This window comes from Sinocyclocheilus rhinocerous, unplaced genomic scaffold, assembly GCF_001515625.1.
Source record: "Sinocyclocheilus rhinocerous isolate Xijiao unplaced genomic scaffold, SAMN03320098_v1.1 scaffold620, whole genome shotgun sequence".
NCBI classification, from domain to species: domain Eukaryota; kingdom Metazoa; phylum Chordata; class Actinopteri; order Cypriniformes; family Cyprinidae; genus Sinocyclocheilus; species Sinocyclocheilus rhinocerous.
In genome coordinates, this window is record NW_015637138.1 from 614,783 (window position 1) to 639,864 (window position 25,082).

The 25,082-nt window shown below is 37.4% G+C and overlaps 2 protein-coding genes across 18 annotated transcripts in view; both read left to right on the forward strand.

The window, feature by feature from the left end:
- The window catches only part of LOC107748595 (neural cell adhesion molecule 1-like), a 103,809-nt gene extending 94,483 nt beyond the window's left edge, over positions 1 to 9,326 (forward strand). For 8 of the 17 annotated variants that reach the window (XM_016563458.1, XM_016563459.1, XM_016563455.1 and 5 more), the window contains 4 exons: positions 5,132 to 5,327; positions 5,595 to 5,711; positions 7,086 to 7,685; positions 8,744 to 9,325. In XM_016563458.1, the coding sequence (XP_016418944.1) occupies positions 5,132 to 5,327; positions 5,595 to 5,711; positions 7,086 to 7,685; positions 8,744 to 8,864 (1,034 nt within the window). In that variant the 3' untranslated portion in view covers positions 8,865 to 9,325. The other 9 variants (XM_016563454.1, XM_016563456.1, XM_016563469.1 and 6 more) reach the window with 7 other exon arrangements.
- A 1,976-nt stretch (positions 9,327 to 11,302) lies between these two features.
- LOC107748597 (zinc finger and BTB domain-containing protein 16-A-like) overlaps positions 11,303 to 25,082 on the forward strand; it is a gene marked incomplete at its 5' end in the record, with an annotated part of 56,745 nt that continues 42,965 nt past the window's right edge. Inside the window, one exon of the mRNA XM_016563474.1 lies at positions 11,303 to 12,279. Within this exon, the coding sequence (XP_016418960.1) occupies positions 11,303 to 12,279 (977 nt within the window). The remainder of the gene's footprint in view (positions 12,280 to 25,082) is intronic.

The following is a 25,082-nucleotide window of genomic DNA, read 5'->3' on the forward strand; positions in this document are numbered from 1 at the left end:
TATATATAATATGTGTGTGTGTGTGTGTGTGTGTGTATATATATATATCACAAAGTAATACAATCACTTATTTTTATAATATCGTCCAATATCCGATATTGTACCGGTATGTTCCCTATTTTAATCTAATCACTAATTTATACAGGATTGACATTTTGCATATTGATTGCAAAATCAGCATTGCTGCTTGGGAAAAAAAAAAATTTGTTTTGCATGGTCAGTTAACTTTGTAAAGCGTGTTTTGTTTCTATAACACAAGAATCAACAGACCTCTTGCATTCACATGCAGGTACACTCTGAGTCGCTGTCTCTGTAATGTTATTGACTTGGCCTCCATCCACCTGTGACTAGGCTAACCCTCAGCATTAGCAGCAGGGCAGTAGCCCAATGCATCTACCGTTCCCCCCTGCCTGAAGGATCACTTCCTGCTTACGAACCCTGCCTAGTGTGCTGCGGCTACCCAGAAACTGGGGGTTGCAGCCTAGTCAGGCGTGCCATGGCCACAGCTGGGGTTCACCGCTTCACTTGTAATGTAACAAGCATCTGGTGCTTCTTAATGCAGAGAGACTTTGTCTGTCCCTCGCTGTCTCTCTCTCTCTCTCTCTCTCTCTCTCTCATTAACACTCTGAGATGGCCCTCTGGACGTAGGAGGGCTGAATCGCTGCTCTCTTTGGCATACTAGGCTGTGAATGGCCCACATCCAAAGGCTGTTTGTCTCACTCACACCTCGGAGTACAGAACCGCACTCCTCACAGCATGCCAATGAGACCACATCACCTCCTGACTAACTTTACTCAACATGTTTTATTTTTTACTGTGATAACTAACATTAAAGTTGGGAACAGCTTGGATTTTGGCGTATTAGAAGTCTGCAACATTTTGCAGTGCTTTAATGTAGTGCTTATAGTTTTAAGTAACATTTATGCACATACTTACTCAAAATAACCATTTCAGCAACTTGTGTGCAAGTTTTGTTTATTTAATCATATTTGGCATTTCATAACCTCTTAACTGAATATTTTATAAGAACTCATGCATTATTCTGCTGTTTGTTAATGAACTGTGTACATCTTGGAGCTACAATGTTAGTACAGGCATATTTCATAACACAATGGAGATTTATTTAATGCGGATGCATATTGTACATTCTTCACAACAAATCTGTTCCCTCCTTATGGAAAACGTCTGGTACAGACTCTTTATCTCTCTCTGCCTAACAGTTTTTAGGTGACATTTTTGGCTAATTATGTCATTTTTCTTGTTTTAATTTATATAAATTTAATTTCAGGGTTTCTATACACACACATCTTATTTTAGTATAATTGAGATTATATTTATTAATGATTCAGTTTTTTATTTTCTGTTTTCATTTTAATCTTTTTTTTTTTATGTTGTTGTTTTTGTCTTTATATATATGTATGACTATATTTTTATTAATGCTTATTAATGCTAATGCATAGTTAAACTTATGCTAGATGAAATAAAGAAATAACTGTTCCATTGTCACAGATAAATGAGTTCACGTCCAATTTGTGCTGCTGCTCTGCTGTTGTTAGCGTTCAGCTATTCCACATATTTCTCATCTACTTTGAAACAAAACTACACAGCACTGAGCTCTTCATTAGCCGCTTGCTCTGTAGAGCGTTGTTTGTTTAATGCAGTAGTTCTTCGAGGACATTTTTCAGACCATTTTTGTGGTTTCAAAGTCATATAAAGAAGTAAATGTACTCTCTAATTAGCTTAAAATATAATTAATATCTTGTTCCCTGCTACTCGCTGTGTGGGCTGTGAGGTACACTGTGTTTTTGGTCTACATTATAAAGTGAAGTGCTAATTCTGTGTGTTTTGCATAATCTTCAGTAACATCGTCCTGTTATTATCCTCGTTATAGTGCAATAAACAACTCCCACCATTCCATTAAAACCATTTGCTGGGCTTTTGTCTTGTTTTGTTAACTGGGTCATCCTCAGGACGTGGTGCCATTTATGCAAGAACAATTCAGGAATATATATATATATATATATATATACAGTGGTGTGAAAAAGTGTTGGCCCCCTTCCTGATTTCTTATTTTTTTGCATGTTTCACACTCTTTTATGTTACAGATCAGGTCCTATTTAAGAGATTTCTTGATTGCGAACAGGTGTGGCAGTAATCAGGCCTGGGTGTGGCTAGAGAAATTGAACTCAGGTGTGATAAACCACAGTTTTAACAGGGGGGCAAACACTTCTTCACACAGGGCCATGTATTTTTGGATTTTGTTTTCCCTTAATAATAAAAACCTTCATTTAAAAACTGCATGTTGTGTTTACTTGTGTTATCTTTGACTAATATTTAAATTTGTTTGATGATCTGAAACATTAAAGTGTGACAAACATGCAAAAAAATAAGAAATCAGGACGGGGGCCAACACTTTTTCACACACCACTGTATATATATATATATATATATATTCTAAATGACACATGTTTTTTTTTATAATCTGACTTAAAATTATTATTTAATGTTTTAAGCTATCCCTTCAATCACAAAAATATTAAGTCATAGATGCACGCGCACATGGCAGCGGTACGGAGAATGACCCAACAACTGCCACATATTTTCCCTTTCACCCTCAGCTTGTGCTTTCATTCATTTTCCTTTTTATCCCCACTTTACTTTTTCATTTTGAAACTTTGTTTCTGTGTTTGACTTATTTTTCTGCCTCTTGTTTTTCTCTTTTTCTCTCTCTTCCCATTTCCCTTTTTCCTTGTTTCTCTGTTGTCCTGTCGTTGTTCCTGAGCTTGGAAAATGGACGGACCATCACATGCACTCATAACGCAAACGTCCTGGTGCCAATACTCTTCCTCCTTCCCTTTTGTTGTGGTTATTGCGTGAATGTTTGTTTCGGTCTGTGATCTTATGTTGGTCTTTGTGTTTTGTAGTCACTCAGAGTGGTTCTTCAGTCTCCTCCCCTCTAGTGTCCCTTCTGCTCTCTCCGTTATTGCTGCTTTTGCTTCGATAGAGTCGAGGAAATGTCTTCTCCTCATGTTGAGGATCCTCTGCATGATTTGTCTCTGTATCTCTCTAACGTGCTGGGAACACTGAGCCTCATAGACAAGAGTAACTCCAATTGCAACTTAAGGAAATACAAAATAGATTCAGTTTCAGATGACCAAAAGCTTAAAATGACTTTGCTTTTTAATTTATGCCATTAAAAAAGTAACATTTTTATATCGATCGCATCCAGTCTATAGACATCTGCACTGTATTGTGTAAGTAAAGCTGCATTATGTCATTCCAGTGGCATTAGATGGAACTAACTGAACGCTAAGCCCCGCCTTAAAACAATACTTATAATACCTTAGCAGTTCTGTTTGTACTTGTATTACCTTAGCAACTGTTTTAATTTTTTAATGCAAGTTTATGGAGGATCTGTGTTTGGGTATAAAGCAATTTAACAGTATTCTCTTGAGGGGCAGAGCTTAGCGGATAGTTGCAAAAACAATGAAGAAATAATGAAACAGAAGGTCATGAAATAAGTTTTTAGAGACCGAATAATAATAATGTATGGCCTCTGTGTGTTTAGAAACAACAATTACTTTTGCAGTTCCATGTAGTGCTGCTAATGATGCAGAAATGACACGTTTCATCTTAAAGAATGAGAGAGTCGAACACTAAGTTAAAAGCAGAGAGAGAATTTATCTTGTCTGTCTTATATTCTTCTTTTGCTCTATGGATTGTTTGAACTAAAACTGTACCAGTCCTTTGGGATCAAACTTTGTAACAAACCTTTCAGATGTTATTTTATTACTTAAAAGACTTTTTGAGGCTTCTACTTACTGTAAAGTTTGGAAAAACAGCAATGTATTATAGTCATCACTAGGGCTATTGTTCACATGTGACATTATTAAATTCATTTTTATATAATGTTGTAAGTGTCCTTTTTTTAAAATATGCAAAAGTTTAGAGTCTGCCAGTTTTTTTTTTATGTTTTTGAAAAATCTGCATTTATTTAAAAAAATTGCTGTAAAAACAGTAGTATTGTAAAATATGATTAGAATAAAAAAAAAAAAATCTTCAGTGTCACATGATCTTTCAGAAATTATTATTATTATTAATGTTGAAAAAGGAATAGCTTTTTGAAATAGACATTATAAATATCTTTACTGTCACTTTTTATGAATAAAATGTAATTGCAGAATAAAAAGTGTTTATTTATGCATTTATTTATTTTAAAGGGATCATATGATGCTACTAAAAAGAACAGTATTTTGTGTATTTGGTGTAATGAAATGTGTTTATGTGGTTTAAGGTTCAAAAAACACATTATTTTCCACATACTGTACATTATTGTTTCTCCTCTATGCCCCGCCTTTCTGAAAAAATTGAAATCGCATCATATGACCCCTTTAAATCTTACTGACCACAAACTTTTGAACAGTGGTGTATGTGTAATTTGCAATGACACACTAAGACTTTAATCTGTCATAAATAGCATTTATGTTGTGCCAGTTGCCATCATATCATCATGATCTTAACTGTCAATGGTGTTTATGGGTAAGTTTTTTCTTTTCTTTTTTAAACTACTGATGATAAACAAAAAACATAAAGGTTGGAAAAATGCAGGCAAAGATTGTATCAACATTTAGACACCCTCATGTCATTCCAAACCTCTATGACTTATTTTCTTACGCTGATACAAAGGAAGATATTTTGAAGAATGTTGGTAACAGTTTTGGTTCCCATTGACTTCCATTATATGAACACAAATACAGTGGAGTTCAATGGGAACCAAAACTGTTTGGTTGTAAACATTCTTCAAAATATATTCTTTTGTATCAGCTTAATACATTTAGTTTAACATTTTAGAGTGACATGAGGGTAAGTAAATGATGACAGATTTTTCACTTTAAGTCCAAACTTGTGTGTTATATATTCACTGAGTGCACAATTCTGTCTAAAGTTGTTAGCTTTGCCTTGTTGCCTTCACCAATTGTCTTCACTTTGCTGAATCCTGATAGTCTTATGATCTGAAAATAACTCATGCTTGCTTGACTGTTACATTGTATATAATTTGTGCATCTTCAGTTTGGGCTGATGATCCTCCTGCTCTGTCTCTTTGTCTGTATCTCTCCTGTTTCCCCTCAAGACTCCATGGAAGATGGGACGGGCCTGAACACTGGAGTAATTGTTGGTATTCTTATACTGGTGTGTGTGCTGCTCTTGCTGATCGTGGACGCCACCTGCTGCTTCCTCAACAAGTGTGGCATCCTCATGTGCATCTGCGGTAAACCCGGGCAAGGCACCAAGGGCAAAGACATAGAGACGGGCAAAGCTGCCTTTGTGTGAGTATCCACAATGCTCTTGCACTATATATATGATAGACTCAAATAAGCTCATATCACACATCGAGAGCAGTCAAGGGCCCTGCATTGTAAAGCATATGAATGTAAAGCATGAATATTTTCAGTCACATAAGCTGTTCTATTAAAGCCCTCTAACCGCCGTGAAAGAAACAAGAGCTTCTCTTATGCCACGACTTTAGTGACCTCATCAAACTCTACTCATTGCTGTATAATGAGCAGATGTGTGTGCCTTCTCTCTACATGCAGTCAAGATGTGTCTAAAGAGCCCATTGTAGAAGTGAGGACAGAAGAAGAGGCCACGGCCAATCATGATGCAGAAGGCCATCCTGAGCCCAATGAGACCACGCCGCTGACTGAACCAGAGTAAGTTCACTGTTATGTGATAGTACTGTGCTCAATTACTTAATCACATAATCACAGAACATCTGCAATGCCATTAAATCTGTGTTTCCTACACCCGAAATATAACCCTTTGAATCCACCTCCACTACCTATCTTCTATTTTTAAACTTAAAGACAACACGAAACAGCATTGTGCAATGCATTTAAAGCTGCAGTGTGTAATTTCTGTACAGCTAGTCGCACCAAATGTAATTGTGAAAAATAAGAACTGTTTTTCAAACACGTTTCCTTGAACTTATACTGGCACCTGGTGGTGTAAATGTATCATCACAAAGAAGTGCACTATTTGCAATCAGCTGTTATTAGGGTTTTTTTAGTTTTTTTTTTTAAACAAAGAGTGTCCTGGTCTGGTGATCTCAGTAGTTTTTCATCAGAGAATCCTGAAAAAAGTAACATGGTTTCCACAATGTTTCTTGAGCAGCATTTCAGCATATTAAAATGATTTCTGAAGGATCATGTGACACTGAAGATTGGAGTAATGGCTGCTGAAAATTCAACTTTGCCATCACAGAAATAAATTACATTTTTAAAATATATTCAAATTGAAAACAGTTTTTAAAAATTGTTATAATATTTTCACAATATTACTGTTTTACTGTATTTTATCAAATAAATGCAGCCTCTGTGAGTATAAAAGACAAAAAAATGTAAAAATCGTACCTATTTAAAACAGCTTTCGAAACTATTAATAAGTGCATCTTTAAGCATGGGATGACAGTATTATAAAATATTACATGGAGCAGCTATAACATCCATAATGTGATGATACATTCTGAGTCTGACCTGGGTCCTGTTCCCCCTCTCTTTCATTGAATTTTTCTGTTACTTCTCCAATGTCCTATCAAATAAAAGCAAAAAGCCATGACATTTTTTTTTTAAATAAATAAAAAATTGGCTAAAATTTTTTATTGGACATCCATACATCATTTGTTTAAGACCTGAACTTGGTTAAAAAACATTTTATTATTATTATTATTATTATTATTATTATTATTATTCTTTAGAATTATGTGCTCAGGCAGATTGTTCACAATAAGTCTGAGGACATTTATTGAGAAGGTAAACAAATAATTTTGCTTTCATGTTGTCTTTGGCCTCCTGCTCATTTTTCCTACATGCTCTTTAATTTTTCCCCACCATATTTCATATTTTAAATCAAGTACTCCCTCTAGTGACCATTAATTGTAACACCACTCTTGCAATACTGTATTTCAAATGAGTATTGCATATGTGTTGTAACCACATACCTCCAATGATTTGGTGTCTCTCCCTTAATGTCTCCCCTCTGTGTCAACATCACCCGTCTGTGTCTCTGTTCTCTCCCTCTTCTCACAGGCAAGTGACGGAAACTGCCACTGCGGTGGTGGACTTGCCTCTTTCCGTGCCCACTAACTCCGACACAGTCACTCACACCACTGACCTTAGCCAGAGCAGCCCAGTTAGCGAGAGCACCACTCTCACCTCCAGCATCACAGCGCCTCCCTCTGACTCTCCTAACCCCATCCACACGACACCACCCAACAGCAGCACGCCCAAATCTCACACCAAACCCTCCAGCTCATCTCCCCCGTCTTCCGACCCGGCTAATGTTACTCTCCTGGTAGACCTGGGTGATTCCCCAGAACCACAAACTGAGGTTCCTCCAGTGGTCCCTTCAGAAGAACCAGTCCCAGTGCCTCCTCCTTCCCCTTTCAGCGCTGACCAATCAGCTGCTATAAACTCAAAAATCACAGAAAACGAATTAGAGTCGCCCGAGTCTCATGCCACTTTAAATCCCATCAGCCCACAGGGCAGCGTCGCAATCCCCTTAGTGAATCATGAACATGAGATTGATGGAGAGCTCCCACTGGCTCCAGACACAGACGTCCCTCAGGATGGGTCACATGCTGTGGGGACAGCTGGCTCCAGTGGCCCATCTGTTCCAGCACAGGACGAGTATGGATCTCTAGATGTTCTCTCAGTTTGTTGTTTGAGTGTGTTGTGGCCGTTAGATGTTTGTTGTAATTTCACTGCATGTGGTCATCTGAATCAGTGAATGTGCATGCATTCTTTAGATTTACTCATTTAAAGGTTGAGGCGAAAATAAAAATTCAGTAATTTACTCAGCCTCATGTCGTTCCAAACATGAGAATAAAGGGCAGTTCACATCAAGGACAATAACTATAACTATAAATAATCTTATGAGAATAGGGAAGTCTAACAAAGGAACAATATCATTATTAATGTGAATTCACCACGTTGACCAACAGGAATTATCCTAGTTTGAAAGTGACTTCTGCGTGAGCTTTGCTTCATACAACGCAACAATATTCGCAATAGACAATGAACCTTTTCCCCACAAAATTTCTTAAAACCTTATGGAGTCATATTAAGGGTTGTGATAATAAATATACAGTGTACTGTGAAATAGTGGCACTAAATGACTTACATAAGTTGTTTTTGCTGCATGCACGCAAAATCTAACAACGCCACCAGTGTAGTCTGATTCATGAATAAATTATTCTTACAAGCCTGTTTGTAATGAAAAAAATGTACAGTGCGAACAGTGTAGGTCGACTCCCCATTCAAATCACTTTTATGAGCCGTTTTTTTTTTTCTGGTTATGTAGTTCAAAAAGTCGGGTTTTCATCAGTCTAAAACACTGACCTTGTTTATTAACAGTATTAGTAGAACTAATCTATTTCAGACGTAAGTGCATTATACCTAAATGATTCCGAATCAGTGATGTGAATCAGCATTGAAATAATAATTGAATAAAGTCTTAGCGGTACGGTGAGCTGTGAATCGCTGCAACCCAGTGAGCTGAACTTGAGAAATTAGTCCCAATTCGTGAATGAATCATTCAGACCGGTTTTGTCAACCCGACTAACTGAATAATTTATGAAACGGGCAGAAGAAATAAAGTCATACAGGTTTGGAATGACATGAGGGTGAGTAAGTGATGACCGTGTTCATTTTTGGCTGAACTGTCCCTTTAATGGTTTCAATCACAGGAAAATTCTGGATGATGAGAAGAGTATGACTGAAAACGCAGATCTGAAGAAAGTTGTGCCGGGAACTGGAGCAGAACCCAACGCCCTCACGCAAACAAACGCTACTGAAAGTAAAGCATGAGAGGACAAGTGAAGGAGTAAAGGCGTCGTGGTGACCAGGAACGTGTTTGTTTAACAGTGCCCTTAATGAAATTTTCTGAACAAAACGGTGTATCTACAGACAGAAGTTTCACTTACGATGTACTGTATGTATGTATGCATTTTCCTTTTATTTTTGTTGATTTAAGTAAACTTCCAGAAGTTTCTGTATCAGAGTTAAACGGTTATCGAATTCATATAATTCAAAGATATTCTTATAGAGGTTCTTGTGTTTCTTTGTACATTTTTTTTTCTGTCAGACGAATAATAATTATAGCAGGACATCAAGTTATTCAGGAGAATGGTTTATTCAGTAATACACAAACAATTTATTTACAAAGTACATTGTTAAAATGTAAATGATTTCTCCTATTTTTTTATCATGAGTGTTTGAGGGCTAGGTTCGATTTGTTGTTAGTTTTGTATTTTATTATATTTTATCATTATATTTTATTTACACTTAACTGTTTTGCCTGTTGAATGATATCTCATAGAAGTTATGTAAAGACAAAAAAAATCGTAAGATATTTTAACAACGTTATATGACCGAAAGTCTGATAAAGATTTCAAATTAACCATTTGATTTGCTGCTGAAGTCTTTATTAGATCAGTTTTTACAATCATCGTGCGTCTCTAATATTTGGGATTTATACATTAAATCATTCTTCCAACATGCTCCTAAAGCATCAACTTGAACTAAAATATCTGCTCATTTTTATACCTTGTACCTCTGGAGAAATGTTTCAGAATATAAATATAAATATTAGACTATACACGGAGAGCAACTTTTTATTACCGCGAACATCCTTATCCTTGACCCATACTGCATTAAAACACAATGCAACTATTTCAGTTTTTGTGCTTTAACTGTTTTTGCAACAACTGAAAACAAGACACTGTAATGATAAGTGGCAATATTAAGTAGACAAGAAAATACAGTGGCTCTCAATTGTTCTGTGGGTTATCCTTCACTGTTACTGGACGTTTAGGGAATGAAGCAGCAGATAAGACGACTGTGGGGAGATGAGGTGAGACTCGCTGGCAGGGTGATTTTGTTCGTGGTTTTCTCATTCATTCTCATTCTCCCCACTTCATTCATGGACGAGCTCAGCTCTTTTAATGCAGTCATGCTCTTTAAAGTTAAACATCCTCCTCTGAGGGAAGTGTAAGTGGACTGCATGCCGGGCTGTATTTCGCTGTAAGTCTTAATATTTAAATTTTCAGTCACATGTAAATGACTATTAGGAGTTGTGGTTTAATTCCAGTGCTGTTTTCCTCACCAGCTCCATCCTATGAGCACTAATAATCACAGGCTTCCTGCGCGTCTCGGTGAAAACAGCGAGCCATTGCTTTGACGTCACGGTGATGATGATGATTGGAATCCGCACGGCGAGTGTAGTGCGCGTGAAGCGGCTCCTGTGGACCTCAGTATGTTGATGCCTTAATAACAAGTGTTCAATTTACGCGCCAATTGCAGGTAAGTGAAAATAACTTCACCGGTTAAAGCTTAATTGTTCTGCCAGATGAGTCTGGCGGCATAAATGCTTGTTAGTTGGTGAAAGTGCTGCGAGAATGAGTTCATTTTTGCGTTGAGGATGCAACTTGTTTCTTGGCTTTAAAGATACAGCACGCGCCTAAGTGTTCATGGATCCTGCATGCTCATTTATGCTTTCAGAACACGTAGACTTTAAGTGTTATACAAATGATTACGTTTATGAACTGACTGCTGTAATTGTTGCTTAAAACAACTTGTCAATCAGGTGCATTTGCGCTTGTCAGCGCAGTAAAGGCTGCGAATACAGACTGTTGCGCGGAGGAAACACGGCTGTCTTCGCTGTTTTAGATCTGTTGCTTATTCTGTCATATTTAGCAAGCGTAATGTTATCGTAAATTTAATATAGCCAAAGATAGAAAGGTCGATACATAGATAGGCTATGTGGTTCCAATAAACTGTAACTCACGACTTCGGTTTATTTGTGCGATTTGAAGGCTGGAAGATCAGTGTTCAACCTTTTCAGGTTTGTCATGAAGGACGAGGTGCATCCGTACCTTTTTTCTTTTTCTTTTCCTTTTTATCCTTTTTCTTAAATGAAGAGCACAGTAGGCTACCAACGGAAGATTTTTAAGAATAACTGATGCCTTTACTGAAATAAATACAATTCAATCTTGAGGTTTGACATAAGACCAGTAATAAGATGTTTTTTTAAAAATATATTTTCACTATAAATATTAAATGTTAATGACCCATAATAGGTTTGACAGATGTTGCTTTATCCATATTCACACTGTTAATTAGTTATTCATTTTTAATATCAAGGCTAGCATTAAATGGCACCATTTGTTGAGTCCAAATGAGATTAAGTAGAAAACCGTGAATATGGATTTAAAAACCTGACTAAACTGTTTTATCAGTCTGTTTGATTCCAGCAGATTCTGGAGTACGCCTACACCGCCACGCTCCAGGCCAAGCTGGAGGACCTGGATGACCTGCTGTACGCCGCAGAGATTTTAGAGATAGAATACTTGGAGGAGCAATGTCTGAAGATCTTGGAAACCATCCAGGCGTCCGAAGAGAACGACACGGATGTGAACATGAACGAGAACGGCGCAGAGGATGCCGATGACCACAGGATCAAATACCTTAAGAGCGCTTTCATGTCTAAAAAGCATTCCATACAGGACGGCGGCCATCGTCATCGCTTGGCCCTGGTCAGCATGGTCGATAAGAGATCTTCAGAGTCCATCCAACGGGGTCTTTCAACCGTCAGCCCGACTAAAGCAGCTATAGAGGGCCTGATGAGCATGGGACAGTCCGTCCTCCAGGAAAACATGGCCCAGAGTTTCTCAAATAACCTCGGTAACTCATCTCCATTGCTAGATAAAATCAAGACTGAGATGATGCAGGTAGACGAGGACTACCAACATAAAGGCGGCTTCCCCAGGAACGGGGAGGGTGGAGGTGACTCCAGGCAGCGCCGGGACACTCCTGGAACCCCGACCAGAGGTAGCGTCATCACCAGCGCTCGTGAGCTCCACTCCGCCGATAGTTCTGCTGATTCCCAAGGAGACAACACTCAAGCGGGTCTGGTCAATATGGCCAGTCTGGCTGATAGACATTTCGCTTCGCTGTGCTCTATCCCGTCCAACCATAAGAGTGAAAGCATGCTGCCCTTGCCTGTGTCCATGGCCTCGTCGCTACATGTGCCGTCCTCCCTGGCCATGTCGATGGATTTCAGTGCCTATGGGGGGCTCTTCCATCAGAGCTTAATTCAGAGGGAGTTCTTAAGCAAGCTCGGGGATTTCACAGCGAATGTGAAGCATGAGGTCCAAGCCCAGAAAGAAAGATGTGAGGTGTGTGATATGGAGTTGCCTGATGGTGAAGCTGCTGAACAACACAGGTGAGTGAAATTATTTGAGACTTTCCTTTTGGTTTATGTATATTTCTATTTATTTAAGGAATAGAACCCAAAAATGAAATTTTTGTCATCATTTATTCACCTGAATGACTTTCTTTCTTTGGTTCTGTGAACCACAAAAAAAGAAATTTAGTAGAATGTTCATGCTGCTCTTTTCCACAGGGCTCTACGCTTACTTTTCTTCAGTAAGGAGCTTTCTTCTTCTCTAGGAGCACAGTCAAAAAATAAAAAAAAGATCAGTGAACAGTCAAAAAAAAGCACTTTCTGATCAATAACAAAAATTAGCCTTCCCATTACGAGGTGATTTTTGACTCCTTAAAGTGATTTACAGGGGCATTTTTTTATTTATTTTACCTTTGGCATTTTTATTTTATTTTATTGAAAGTATGTCATCTTTTATGACATTAAATTCAAAAAAATATTTTTTTTTTTTTCAAAATTTCTAATTAAAACAATAGAATAAGAAGAACAATTTTCAGATCAAAATGAAATCAGTATTAACAAAATGCATTTGCTCTACAGAAGTGGCACAGAAGAACACAAAAGTGGCATGTATAGGTATATTATTTACAGACATGAGGCTCAGAGGTGGCATGAGTGCAATTAAATTCATAAATTCATGTAGAGGTTAATGATTTAAATATACAATTTTGAATATTTAAATATTAAATGATTTAAATTACTGAAATGATACTTTAAACATTAAAGGCACAATTTTTTTTATTAAAATATCCAAAAACCACTAACAGTGTTATATATTTTGCTCACTTGTGTACTTACAGTGGTGTGAAAAAGTTTTTGCCCCCTTCCTGTTTTTTTAATTGTTCGTGCCTTTAAACTAAAACTGCCAATAGGTGGCGGCAAGTCACTGATTTTATCACTGAATCATTCATTCAGTTGATTCGTCAAACGGCTGATTCATTCAGGAACGAAGCACGTGGCTGTCTATGGCCCTGTCCCAAATGGAACACTTCATGTGCACTTGCGGTCTCACGGACTTACAATGGCCACCACGTGCGCGTGTCCGTTAAGTCCACGAGACCGTAGGGTGTCCCATTTGTCATTTTAGCGTTCAGAAGGGTGCTCGCGAGCTGCATTACGTCACGAAAGTGCGGACTCAGAGGAAGACCGCGAGGGTTTAGGGTGCCATTTGGGACAGGGCCTTTATGAATGGGTAAGTGCATCATTGACTCACTTGACTCATTGACAGATTTGTTTAAAAATGCACGTTCATTCATAAACGAAAAACAGCTGTGTTTGTTTGGAGATGCGCATTATAATCAACGAATCGCTCTCTATACTGCACAGTGAATCTCTTATTTACATATCTCTTATTATTGTCTACTTTTTTTGTTATAATGAGAAGATTCGTGAGCTTGCATAACTCAGCACTGAACAAAACTCCAGTGTTTTGAGCAGTGAGTGGATTGACTGGATTCTGATTAACATTATGTTTAAGGAATCAACAGATATGTCTGTGATACATTACTCAACCCTGCAAAAACACGTTGCAAGTAGAAACCTTTGAAGCTCCCCTGAGCGCAAACACAAATATGCTGATCGGGTCAGTCGCACTGGTGCTCGCACTGTAGAGCCCTGTTCCACAGAATCAAATGATGACAAAAAAAATGATGAAAAGCAAAATAAAAGTAAAATCCATTGAAAATGAACATATTCAAATTCTGTCCATCACAATAAATCACGAGGCACTTAGGAACCAGTGGCGTTTGGCGTCATTGATTAATATATGTATTTAATATGTGTAACTGAGCAAAATTTGGGTCTTTTCCTTGTATAGTTCCAGAAGATTTGAAATATAGTACAGGAATCGTCTTGATACAGAATGATCGAGCACAGTGGTGAAAGTCTTTCATTTAGCGAGTGCGTTTTTGTGTTAAAAAATGTGAGATGCGAGCAGTGAAATGGGAAAAATTGTAGGGTATTGAAGACAAGTTTTTTAAAAGTGAAAAATGCAGCGCTTTTAAAACGCCATGTCATGTGTGAAACATTGCAAAAGATGCGATCACAACTGTAAAAGATGTCCATCTAGCAAAGGTTTACATTAAAAAAAATTTGAAAAGTAGTTCAGTGGGATGCAAAAACACTTTCTGTGTGAACAACTGCTTAATGTGAAAGACATATAGTAGAATTATAGTGCTTTTGTGTTCTTCACAAGAAAGAGAGTCATATGAGTGTACTGTAAAACAAAATGAGGGTGAATAAATGATGACAGATTTTTTTCCTTTTTGGGTGAACTTTCTCTTTAATGAACTTCCTCAGGCTTGTTGAGAGCAGTGCAGAGCAGGTTAGAAACATCTGCCAGCTCTACATACCAAGCCCTTATTTCATTTGTGGAAGAACAAGGTCTTCCTGTGCAGAAAAGAAGGGCTGCTTAGTGCAGCTTGACCCTGATCTTCCCTCCATAACCTCCGGCTCAACACTGTCAAACTGATCAGCCAGGAGCAGCTTTGCTCAGATAGACAGATGGATTAGAAGCACTATTTTTTAAGCTCAAACAACCAATAAATATTCATAAAATCAGGCATGTTTGTGCATTTTTGTTTTTGCACAGAATGTCCTCACACTTTCACTTGGTGAACACCCAACTGGTGTCACGCCATATGTCAAAATAAAATATTTATTGCTGTTCTTGACATATGACATCCATTTTTCGCCAACCAAAGGCCATCATTATTTCAGTTTTATTAGTTTGGGTTTGACTGATGGCCATGCAGTTTAAACTTGGACTCTCAAACAGTAGGTTGAGCTTTATCTGTATTTATCAGAGTGGAAGATAACCCCGCACTGCTCTCCTTAGTCTCTGTGGTAAAGATGGTCTGATAGTGACTTTAGCCTTCTGTCAGACACAGATAAAGAGGCCACACGTTGTGTGTATTGCAGCACACCTGATACTCTTTCATTCATTCCCACAAATGCTGAACCCAGTGACACCGACCTGGGTTTCCTGTCTGAGGCCTGATATACAAATACTATCAGGTGTTCTCCATTCCAGTGTGGCGCTAAAACACATAATGCTTATTTTTTAGGTCTGATCTAATAATGACATAATGTACATATAATGACAATTTTTATGGTGAACATTTTTTTTTAATTTCTGAATTCATGACATTCATTTTGATATTTCATTTGGGACAATTAGAAAAGAAAATAGTAGTAACAAATTGTAGCTTGGTATAATATTTTATTATTATTTCTTACAGTAACAAATTTGAACAAAATTACTTTACTGTTTATTAATATTTGAAAACATTTTGTCTGCCAGATCAACCACATCCAGACAGTAGGTCAGTAGATTAGCCAGTCACTAATATTTGTTCATAAACTCAACTTGCCCTTTTCTGGTTTGTGAACAGTTACAGATGTTAAGATCCGCCGACATCTGACTTGCACACAGGACATTATGAAAGCCCTGGGGCCCCATGGGGTCATTGTGGTCATGGTGAGGCGATCCAATACCAATAACAGTTAAACTTTTGCCCCAATTGCGAGAGGCCCTCAAAGTCGTGAATCTTAACCCAAATGCACCCGCCAAAGCATTCCCAGTCCTCTGGAACACCTTTAGGCACAACTATCCGTTTGAAATAAATGTAGTAGCAGTGGACACACATCACAACAGTCGTGCAACAAACACTCCTCTGGATTAAGACCCCTGCGAGCCGCTGTGCTTGGTCTCGGTCCTGTCATGCATGTCATTTGTGCCCCGTGGTCGAGCCGAGGAATGTGCTGCTTTCCACTGAGTGGATTTAATCTGCCGCTGATGTCTACTCAGACGACTGATGCGTGCAGGGGCTCTGGGGACACAGATCAGCTCCGCTGCTCAGGAATCCCTGGAAGCGGGAGATCCTAGAGCATTCGCATTGGCCCCGCCGCTCACGGCTCTAATTAGATCTTTTGTTATAGAGCAAACAGAGAGAGATTGAGAGACAGGTCAAGAAAGACAGAGGAAATAGAGCTAATAGAGCTACTTCCTGTAGCTTGCAAAGCTGTATATATAAAATTACTTCACTGTATATGATGGCAAAGCTGAATTTTTAGTAGCCATTACAGTCTTCAGTGTCACATGATCCTTCAGAAATCATTCTAATATGCTGATTTGCTGCTCAAGAGACATTTCTTATTATTATCAATGGTGGGAAACAGTTGTGCTGCTTAATATTTTGTGCAAACCATGACACAATGCCATTCAAAAGTTTGGGGTAAGATTAAAAGAATGTCCACTTTTATTCAGCAAGGATGCATTAAATTGTGACAATAAAAGCATTTATGATGTTACAAAAGATATCTATTTGAAATAAATGCTGTTCTTTTGGCAATTCTGTAATACTCCATAGTTCTATATCATTTTAAACGGGAATGAAAATGAGGCTGTAAGGGATAGAAGTACAGTGCAGTCTGTGGATTGGACAGTTGTTTAACAACATGCAATGTAAAAAAAATCCACCTATTTCAACTTAAAAACAGTTCAGTTGCTGTTAATTGTTTTTAAGTATAATCAACTTGATTGTACAAGTCATTTCAACTTACATTACATTAGACATTTCAACTTGCATTAAACAAGTTTAATTTCATATAATTGCTCAACTTATTTTGATGAGTTAAAGTAATGTAAAAACATAAGTTGTATTTGACTTACTGATAATATAAATTTTTACAGTGTACCAGTTCATCTGTCTTTCTGAAAAAAAAAAAAAATATATATATATATATATGTGTGTGTGTGTGTGTGTGTGTAAAGCAGCACACAACAATTTTCAAACGCTGTTAATAATAATAATAAGAATGATTCTTGAGCATCAAATCAGCATATCAGAATAATTTCTGATGGATAATGTGATACTGAAAACTGGAGTAATGATGCTGAAAATTCAGCTTTGATCAAAGGAATAAATTAAATTTTAAAATATATTCAAATAGAAAACAGTTATTTTAAATGGTTAAAAAAACACTGTTTTTGTTCAAATAAATTAGTGAGCAAATTATTGAGCCTTGGTGAACATAAAAAAAATTATTTCAAAAACTTGCCAACCCAAACTTTTGAATGATAGTGTATACATAGAGTGGTTCAATAGTAAAGAAACAAGATAATTAGTGTCTTTCACATGCTAGGCTTCAGAGCTCATCTATTGTCTTCTCAGCTGTTGCTTCAGGAGATCTTTTGTTTATTCAGCCTCTCCCTTTATCCTCTGGTTAACTACAACAGCGGCCCTAATTACATACCAGTATTCTCCTGAGAGGACACTGTATATGCCCCTTCTGAACAGGAAGTTTGGTGGACCTGATTGAGATTATCACAGATAATGTCATCTATGCTGTTGATGTCATCTATGTTGAGATCTGAGCTTCTAATAATAAAAAACAATAAGAATGGACAATAAGAAGTGAAGTTATTTTCATCAGATCTCACCTTTAACAATGAGTTTGTTGGAGTTACCTAATACAGTCATGTACCTACAACATTAGGTAACATGATCCAGTCATGTTTATTTTTTATTTTTTACTTGAATACATTTAATTTAGTTAATTTAACTAAATATATTTAAATTTATACAAATTTATACAAAATAGATTTAAATTTCTGATCCATATTTGAGCCATTTTTTTTTTTTTATCCATATTTTAGTTTTATAGTGCCCTTCCAAAATCCAAGGTTATTTACAAAGTTAGATTAAATAAATTAATGCAATACAATACAATACCATACAATATAATATCTGAACTCTCTTAAAGGGGTCCTATTATGCTCTTTTACAAAGTCTTGATTTTGTTTTGGGGGTGTACTAGAACAGGCTCTCATACTAAGTTGTTCGAAAAGCTGTAATGTTTATTTTGGTTTATATAATACATTTACTTAAGAAGCAAAATTGTTTGGCAGTTAGTGTTATAAAAATAAACCTCTCTCAGATTTGTTAGATTTATGCTGAAATTTTTTTTAATACATGTATTAAATGAACTATTTTATAATAGATTTGTAAAGATAGCTCTAGTGATAGATCATGAATTTACTGAATGATTAGTGTGACGTTAATAATGATGTAGAAAGTGTAGAAAGGGCCAAAGAAAACACATTGAGCCCATTAATGGATAACCCAGCCTCCGGAGAGGATATGTTTTGAGAGAGCATTGCCCTGGTCAAGCTTCATTAGCGCTTCAAGCCCTTCCTGTCCCACAAGACTTTGGCCACCCAGTGATCTTTAAACCTCTGTCATCTCCGTGGACCTCTGGAATCCAGTTGGTCAAGACTTTAAGCCCTCTAGTATCTTTTCACCCCAAAGCCTGCTATCAGGCAAAGACAGGACTCTTTCAGCCCTTATCACGGCTATACAGGTCAACTCTTTAGGGTCAGGTCAAACTTCTGACCTTTGGCGCCCTGAGGGTGTTTTTTCTTCTCTTTCTCGCATTGTTCTTGTGTTCAACCCCTCTTTTGTGTGTTTGAGTGTGTGTGCGCCTGTTTTCGTAGCTCTGGCCGTAGCTTTGGGGGTTGGGTGACTTATTGATTGGCGACTTTGAGATTCAGCTGAAAACAGTGACTTTAGTCACAGTTCCTAAACTCTAGCGTAATATGCCAAAATACAAACAATCCGTCTCAAACCTTTGATCTCGTTGGCTCGGCCACATGTTTTGCTGTCTGTTCACTTGTAACCCAGACTCCTGATCAAAGTAAAAGGTTAGTTTAATCTTTGGATGAAGACCGGTAGCTTGCATTTCACACTAATTCCATCCAGTAATGTGGCTCTTGTGCCAGAGCTCTGGTTGGCTCACTGAGAGAAAGAGTCCAGCCCTTTCCCTAGAATGTGTTTGTAGTGGCGGCTTTATCCATGGGCTTACACAAGACTAGCTACTTGCTCATCATGGTGTATATAAGCTTGAAGAAGATGCAGAGATACACAGTATTTGGGATAAATTTGGGCTTTTGTCTTAAAGTCAAAGATGTCAGAAATGAATGATGATCATTTAATGTAACATCTCTAAAAATCAAGCAGTTCAATGTTTTGGTATTTACCCAGAATTTTAATAGTTACATTGTCAAAAATCATTTTATTAATTAGTATTTTTGGCTTGTTTACCAGTAAAATGTCTAAACATCCTTAAAAAGGCAAATTTTCTTGAAGCAAATTTACATAAGATTAAGACCTGTTTTAAGAGTGTTCGATTCAATTCTTTTTTTTTTCTTTCCCAATAGGCAAATTGTTTTTTCTTGTTTTAAGTATAAATCATAATTAAAATGTAGATTTTACTTTGAATTCAAGATACATAGTCTTTTAACATAAAGAGTACACAGATAGATAGATAGATAGATAGATAGATATTGTAATGAATTACCCATTTAAAATGATATCATGTGGTAGATAATTAATTGTACTGAGTGAACCCAAAAATGTAATGTTTGATGTGTAAAGTTTAGAAAAATATCCAGATAAAGGTCAAGGATTCAGTGTACTATCAAGGCCACTGAGTCAAATCTGAGGGGTGCATTGCGTAACAAAATGACAGGTTACTGTAGGCCTGCCATGGTAGTTGTTTGTGTAGTGTCACATTGACCTTGAGTGAGGCACATAATCTTACCTGGAATCTGAGTTTAATCGAATAATAATATTTGTTGAGAGGCTATGATTTATGGTGCCCTACTGAGTATCTACATTTTCAGTACAAAATTATAATCATCCATGGCAACCATCACACTGTTGTTACACCATGTTCCCAGACAACATTTGGCAGCTTTTCCAACCTTCACAACAGCGTCTGAAGCTTTCTAGACAGAACTCTGTGAAATTACCAGTGGCAATCTTTCAATAGACCTTCAGGGAAACACAGTCAGCTGTGAGGATGTACTCGTGCTGTCATAATGGCACAATGCCATCAGGTCACTGAGCATCTGCTGCATGGATAAATTGAACACTTCCCAATTTGCAGAGGATCTTTCCTGTTTCTTTCTCTAGCCTTGCGAGGAAGAATGTCACTGTACCCACTGGTTTTAATACTATATATGCTGCCTGTGACAATTTTTTTTAAATTATTAGTGGTATTTAAGGCAAGTATTATTATAACTTATGCTTTGAGCAAACCCAAGCGCAAAGTATTAAACATCTGTGTGCAACTTATGTCTCTGTGTGTGTGTTACAGACATGGATGACACCTTTAATCATGTGACTTGTTGAATAGAGGTGTGCTATTACTTTTCTAAGTGATTAAACTTAGAATATTTGACTGTTGGATGATATAGGAATAGTTCACTCAAAAAAATTAACGCTTGCTCACCAATAAATCCTCTACAGTGAATGGGTGCCGTCAGAATGAGAGTCTAAAGAGCTGATAAAAACATCTCAATTTTGATGTAGAGGACAACAGGGGATGGATTTTTTTTTACTGGAGGAAGCGTTATTATTGATTATGGACTTGAATTTTGGCTAGAAGCGACAGTTTAAAGTTAAAGTGCCTTGATGGATTTGTTTCTTACAAACACACAGTATTTCATTTCACAGGATGTTAGTTGATGGACTGGAGTTGTGTGAATTACTTCTGAATTACCGTGATGTTTTTATCAGCTCTTTTGATTCTCATTCTGACAGCACCCATTCACTGCAGAGAATCCATTGGTGATCAAGTGATGTAATGCTAAATTTCTCCAAATCTGTTTCAATGAAGAAACAAACTCTTCTTCATCTTGGATAGCCTGAGGGTGAGTATATTTTCATCAAATTTTAATTTTTGGGTGAACTGTTCCTTCAGTGATACCGTAAATCATGTGACTTGTAGAGCTGCTGCTGATTGGACTTACATTTTTAGACTGACATTTTCTCCATACAATTTACAAATGTAATTATTTTCAATCAGAAAGTGCATTACTGTTGCCATATTTTTATATTTGTACCATGTACTGTAATACCTGCTCTTTTGAGTTCCTTTTAAAGGGGTCATATGATGCGATTTCAAGTTTTCCTTTCTCTTTGGAGTGTTACAAGCTGATTGTGCATAGATATTGCACATAAATATGATAATTTGTGTCACGGTTCCAGTTGCTGTATCTTGATAAATGAACATTTGTTTGTGGTTTTGTGTGAAGTGTTTCTGTTTTCTCATTAATGCATCATACAGTTTTCTCACACTGCTTTAAGGGAAGACTTCCTTTAAAGCCACCTCATTGGTAATTTGGCAGTGCTATAGTATCCGATTGCACACATCAGCCCCTGAATTGCTCTCTCAGTGGGAAAGGTACTCTAGCAGCTCAGCTCTGGCCTGCCATTAATCAAAGCCACTACCAGTGGCCCACTCCAGAAACACAAGAGGCTTACCTGTCTCAAACAGACACCTCGACAATTCGTCTCCTTACAGAAAGTCGACATTTTAATGCCTGCATTTTAATGTATAACAGCGGCCTGTAGAGACAAATAGACCATCATCTTTACAGATTGGTTTTTCTCCTCTAACCTCGTCTGAACTGTTTAATTCAGGGCAGTTGTCCTTAAATTGACCAGAAGATTAAGTTTTAACACGTCGTGCTTTCAGAGGTTCGATTTCCATGTTTAACGTTGATTTAACGTTGATCTGACTTCAGGATTATTTCATATTCTTTTGTTACTGTCCATATCCGCAAATCACTGTCAGATACTGGAGCTCAAACTAGACTATATAAATAATGTAGTGAGTTGTCATGATGTTTTATGTCTGTGTCTATTTGGATTTGCTTTGACAATGACAGTTGTTTTGACTGGGATCGAGACGAGTAGTAGGAGTTTTGTGTCTTTCAAGTGGACAGAGGGAATAAGATTAAAGGGAGGTTTCTGAAAGGTGCACTTGTTACGGAGCAAATAAATTGCTAGACAGGTTTGACGATACATAAACTAATATTAGCTACTCACAATGAACTTTTTTAGATGAAAAGTAAATATTCAATTGTGTATTATCTGAAGCATTCACATTATAAAGTAAGCTGTAGTAGGGACATGCAAACTGGACTAGTTGGTGGTAGTTGGTGGGTGTACTATTGGACATCCGCCAGACCAAATCAGATTTTTCTTAAAGGGTTAGTTCACCCAAAAATTAAAATTAGCCCATAAATTACTCGCCCTCAAGTCATCCTAGGTATATATGACTTTCTTCTTTCAGACGAATCCAGTCGGAGTTATATAAAAAATTGTCTTTGATCTTTCAAGCTGTTTAATGCCACTCAGCGGGTGTTGCATGCATCCGTCCACAAGAAGTTAAATAATTACAAATCCTCGTTTTGTACTTCTAATAAGTGACCGTTGTTATACACCTAGGATGACTTGAGGGTGAGTAATTTATGGGCTAATTTTCATTTTTGGGTGAACTAACCCTTTAAGGACGTTCACACAGCATACATTAAAATAACCGCTGGATGAAATACATCACAGCTTGTTTTTTTAAAAATTAAGCTGTTTTTAAATTAAGAAGTTAGTTAATTAAAAATGCAGCGCTCATGGCGCGTGACACTGAAAAACAACAGTGAGACCTTAAAAAACTGCAAAAGTGAATTTTGGTGGGGTATGACAATAATTGTCTTACAATTCATGACAGAAGAGGTGTTTTGATGGATATAGAGCCAATGCTTTAAATTGGATGAAGCAAAGCATACTACTAGCATGCTAAAACCCACTAGAGAAGTTGCATCTTTAAATACATCTTTTTAAAAGCAGCATTCTTAGCTATATAAAGCTAAACAAAGGGAATAATCTAGATAAACACACTAGTTAACCTCAATAATCTGAGGCCTATTTCATTGAAATAAGCCTGGCTTATTTGGTAAACTTATTTTGTCAGTCAGATTCATTGTCGAATGATTTGGTTCCATAAAGCAAGTTTAACATAGGTCAAGCTCAGTCACTGTGGCAACTTATGCTGGGAAACTAACTTGGTCCATGGCAAGCTAACTATCAGGCTAAGCTTGAGTTCCTCTAACACTGACCAATAGGAACACAATGATATTACCACTGACACTCTCACGTACAATTATTTGGCTTTATTAACCACTATCACTCCAAAAATAAAAGTATACAGAAAATGCAACTTAAATAATAAATCAAATAAATAAAAATATAGGCTACAACTGAATGTGTTTAATATATTGTGCCCACGATTTTATGACATTGTTTTAAGATATATGAAAACATTTTAACATGGTTGCTACTTGCACATTCAGTTGATCAGCAGTTTCTAGCCATGCAGCCTTTCTCTCTGGTTTTATGACAGCTGTAGCTTTTATGGCTATTAGTAAAACATTAGAACATTGCAATCTAAAATTGACCATTAAAGCATTAAAATCATTAAATTAAAAGTTAAAATCACTAAATTAAAAGTAGACTACATTTTAACTAGGAAGAGGTGCATGCATTAACTCATTTGAGCTTAGTAATTAGGACTGTATTAGCTTATATTTGGTTTACCCATTGCAATAGTCCTTTTACAGTTACTGCTATCATAGAAATACACTTACGTGTAGGTTTAAAATTCTACATGAGGCACATTTAATGTCCAACAACAAATATTATAGCAAAACGTATATTTTACGTAGAATTTTTGCTCTCCCTATTCTATTGTGCTTCATCTGTTTAGTGCGCGTGCGCGTACGCACAGCATAAGCCTCGCCCACTCCTGACAGCAAAATGGGTATATTTGCATGACTTTCTAACATTTACAGATGACGAATATACCTGTGACATGTCAAGTCATGCACTGAGGAAAACACAACATCTCAAATGCATTAAACAGCACAAATATATTCACTGTTTGCCGTGGTGGATCGATTTGTTCCATGACCGACATTAAGGGCTGCTTAAGAATAGCGTGCACATCAAATTATCTTGAGATTACGTGAACTTAAATTGTCATTTATGGAACCCCTTTAGCCCCGATTGATTTGTTAGGTTATTTCAAGTCAGGTTTTGGACTTAAATCCCTGCTTTTCTTAGCACACTTTATGAAACAGGCCTCAGGTAGTTGACCATCTGCATTAATGCGGTACTGTTAAAAAGCTGTGTCATTATTGTACAGTGTTTTCAAAGCTTAGCTGCACAATAATATGTAATTTTCGAGCCACAAGGCAGCATTCAGTAAGATAACACTAGTATTTTTCCAGAAAACACACAAATCTGTAGATAACGTCTGTTGGCTGCCGACAGCGGGGCTCAGCGTGTCCACTGCGGTTGAGTGGATATTGCTTATGGGAGGCTGGGCTCTGTCAGCCGGTCTATTTCAGACCCTGTGTTGTGGCTGCAAAGAGGGACGACGCAGCAGATGCTACAGATTGTGAAATGCAGCTAACACGCATTCTGTCTGCGCCCTCAACCGAATAGCACTAACATCCTCGGTCAAATAAAATGACCGTATACCTGAGGGTGTTGACTCTTTGAATTCGAATAGAAAGCTAATTCGCTTCCATTACTCTGAATGATCTTCATGTCCTGGAATTAATATTTTACCACGACCGTTCCTGGTGGTAGCGAGAGTTTGCTTTAATAGCTTTTGGTGAAATAATAGGTGAAATAATATGCCCCTGTTCATAATGAGCTTGTGCATGTCTGGCAGCACCCCGGTTGCAGAGCAGTGATAATTAAGGGCTCTATAGCAGGAATAAAGGTTACGTCTGCGGCTGGTTCGCTCGACTGCTCGTTGATGCAGCGCACGCGCCGACGGTGCGTCTGTGTGTGTGTGTGTGTGTGTGTGTGTGGCTGGAATTCACATGAAAGGACTCGGGCGAGAGAAGGGAACAGGAGTGGGCGGGGGACGAGTCGTTGATATGTAAAGCG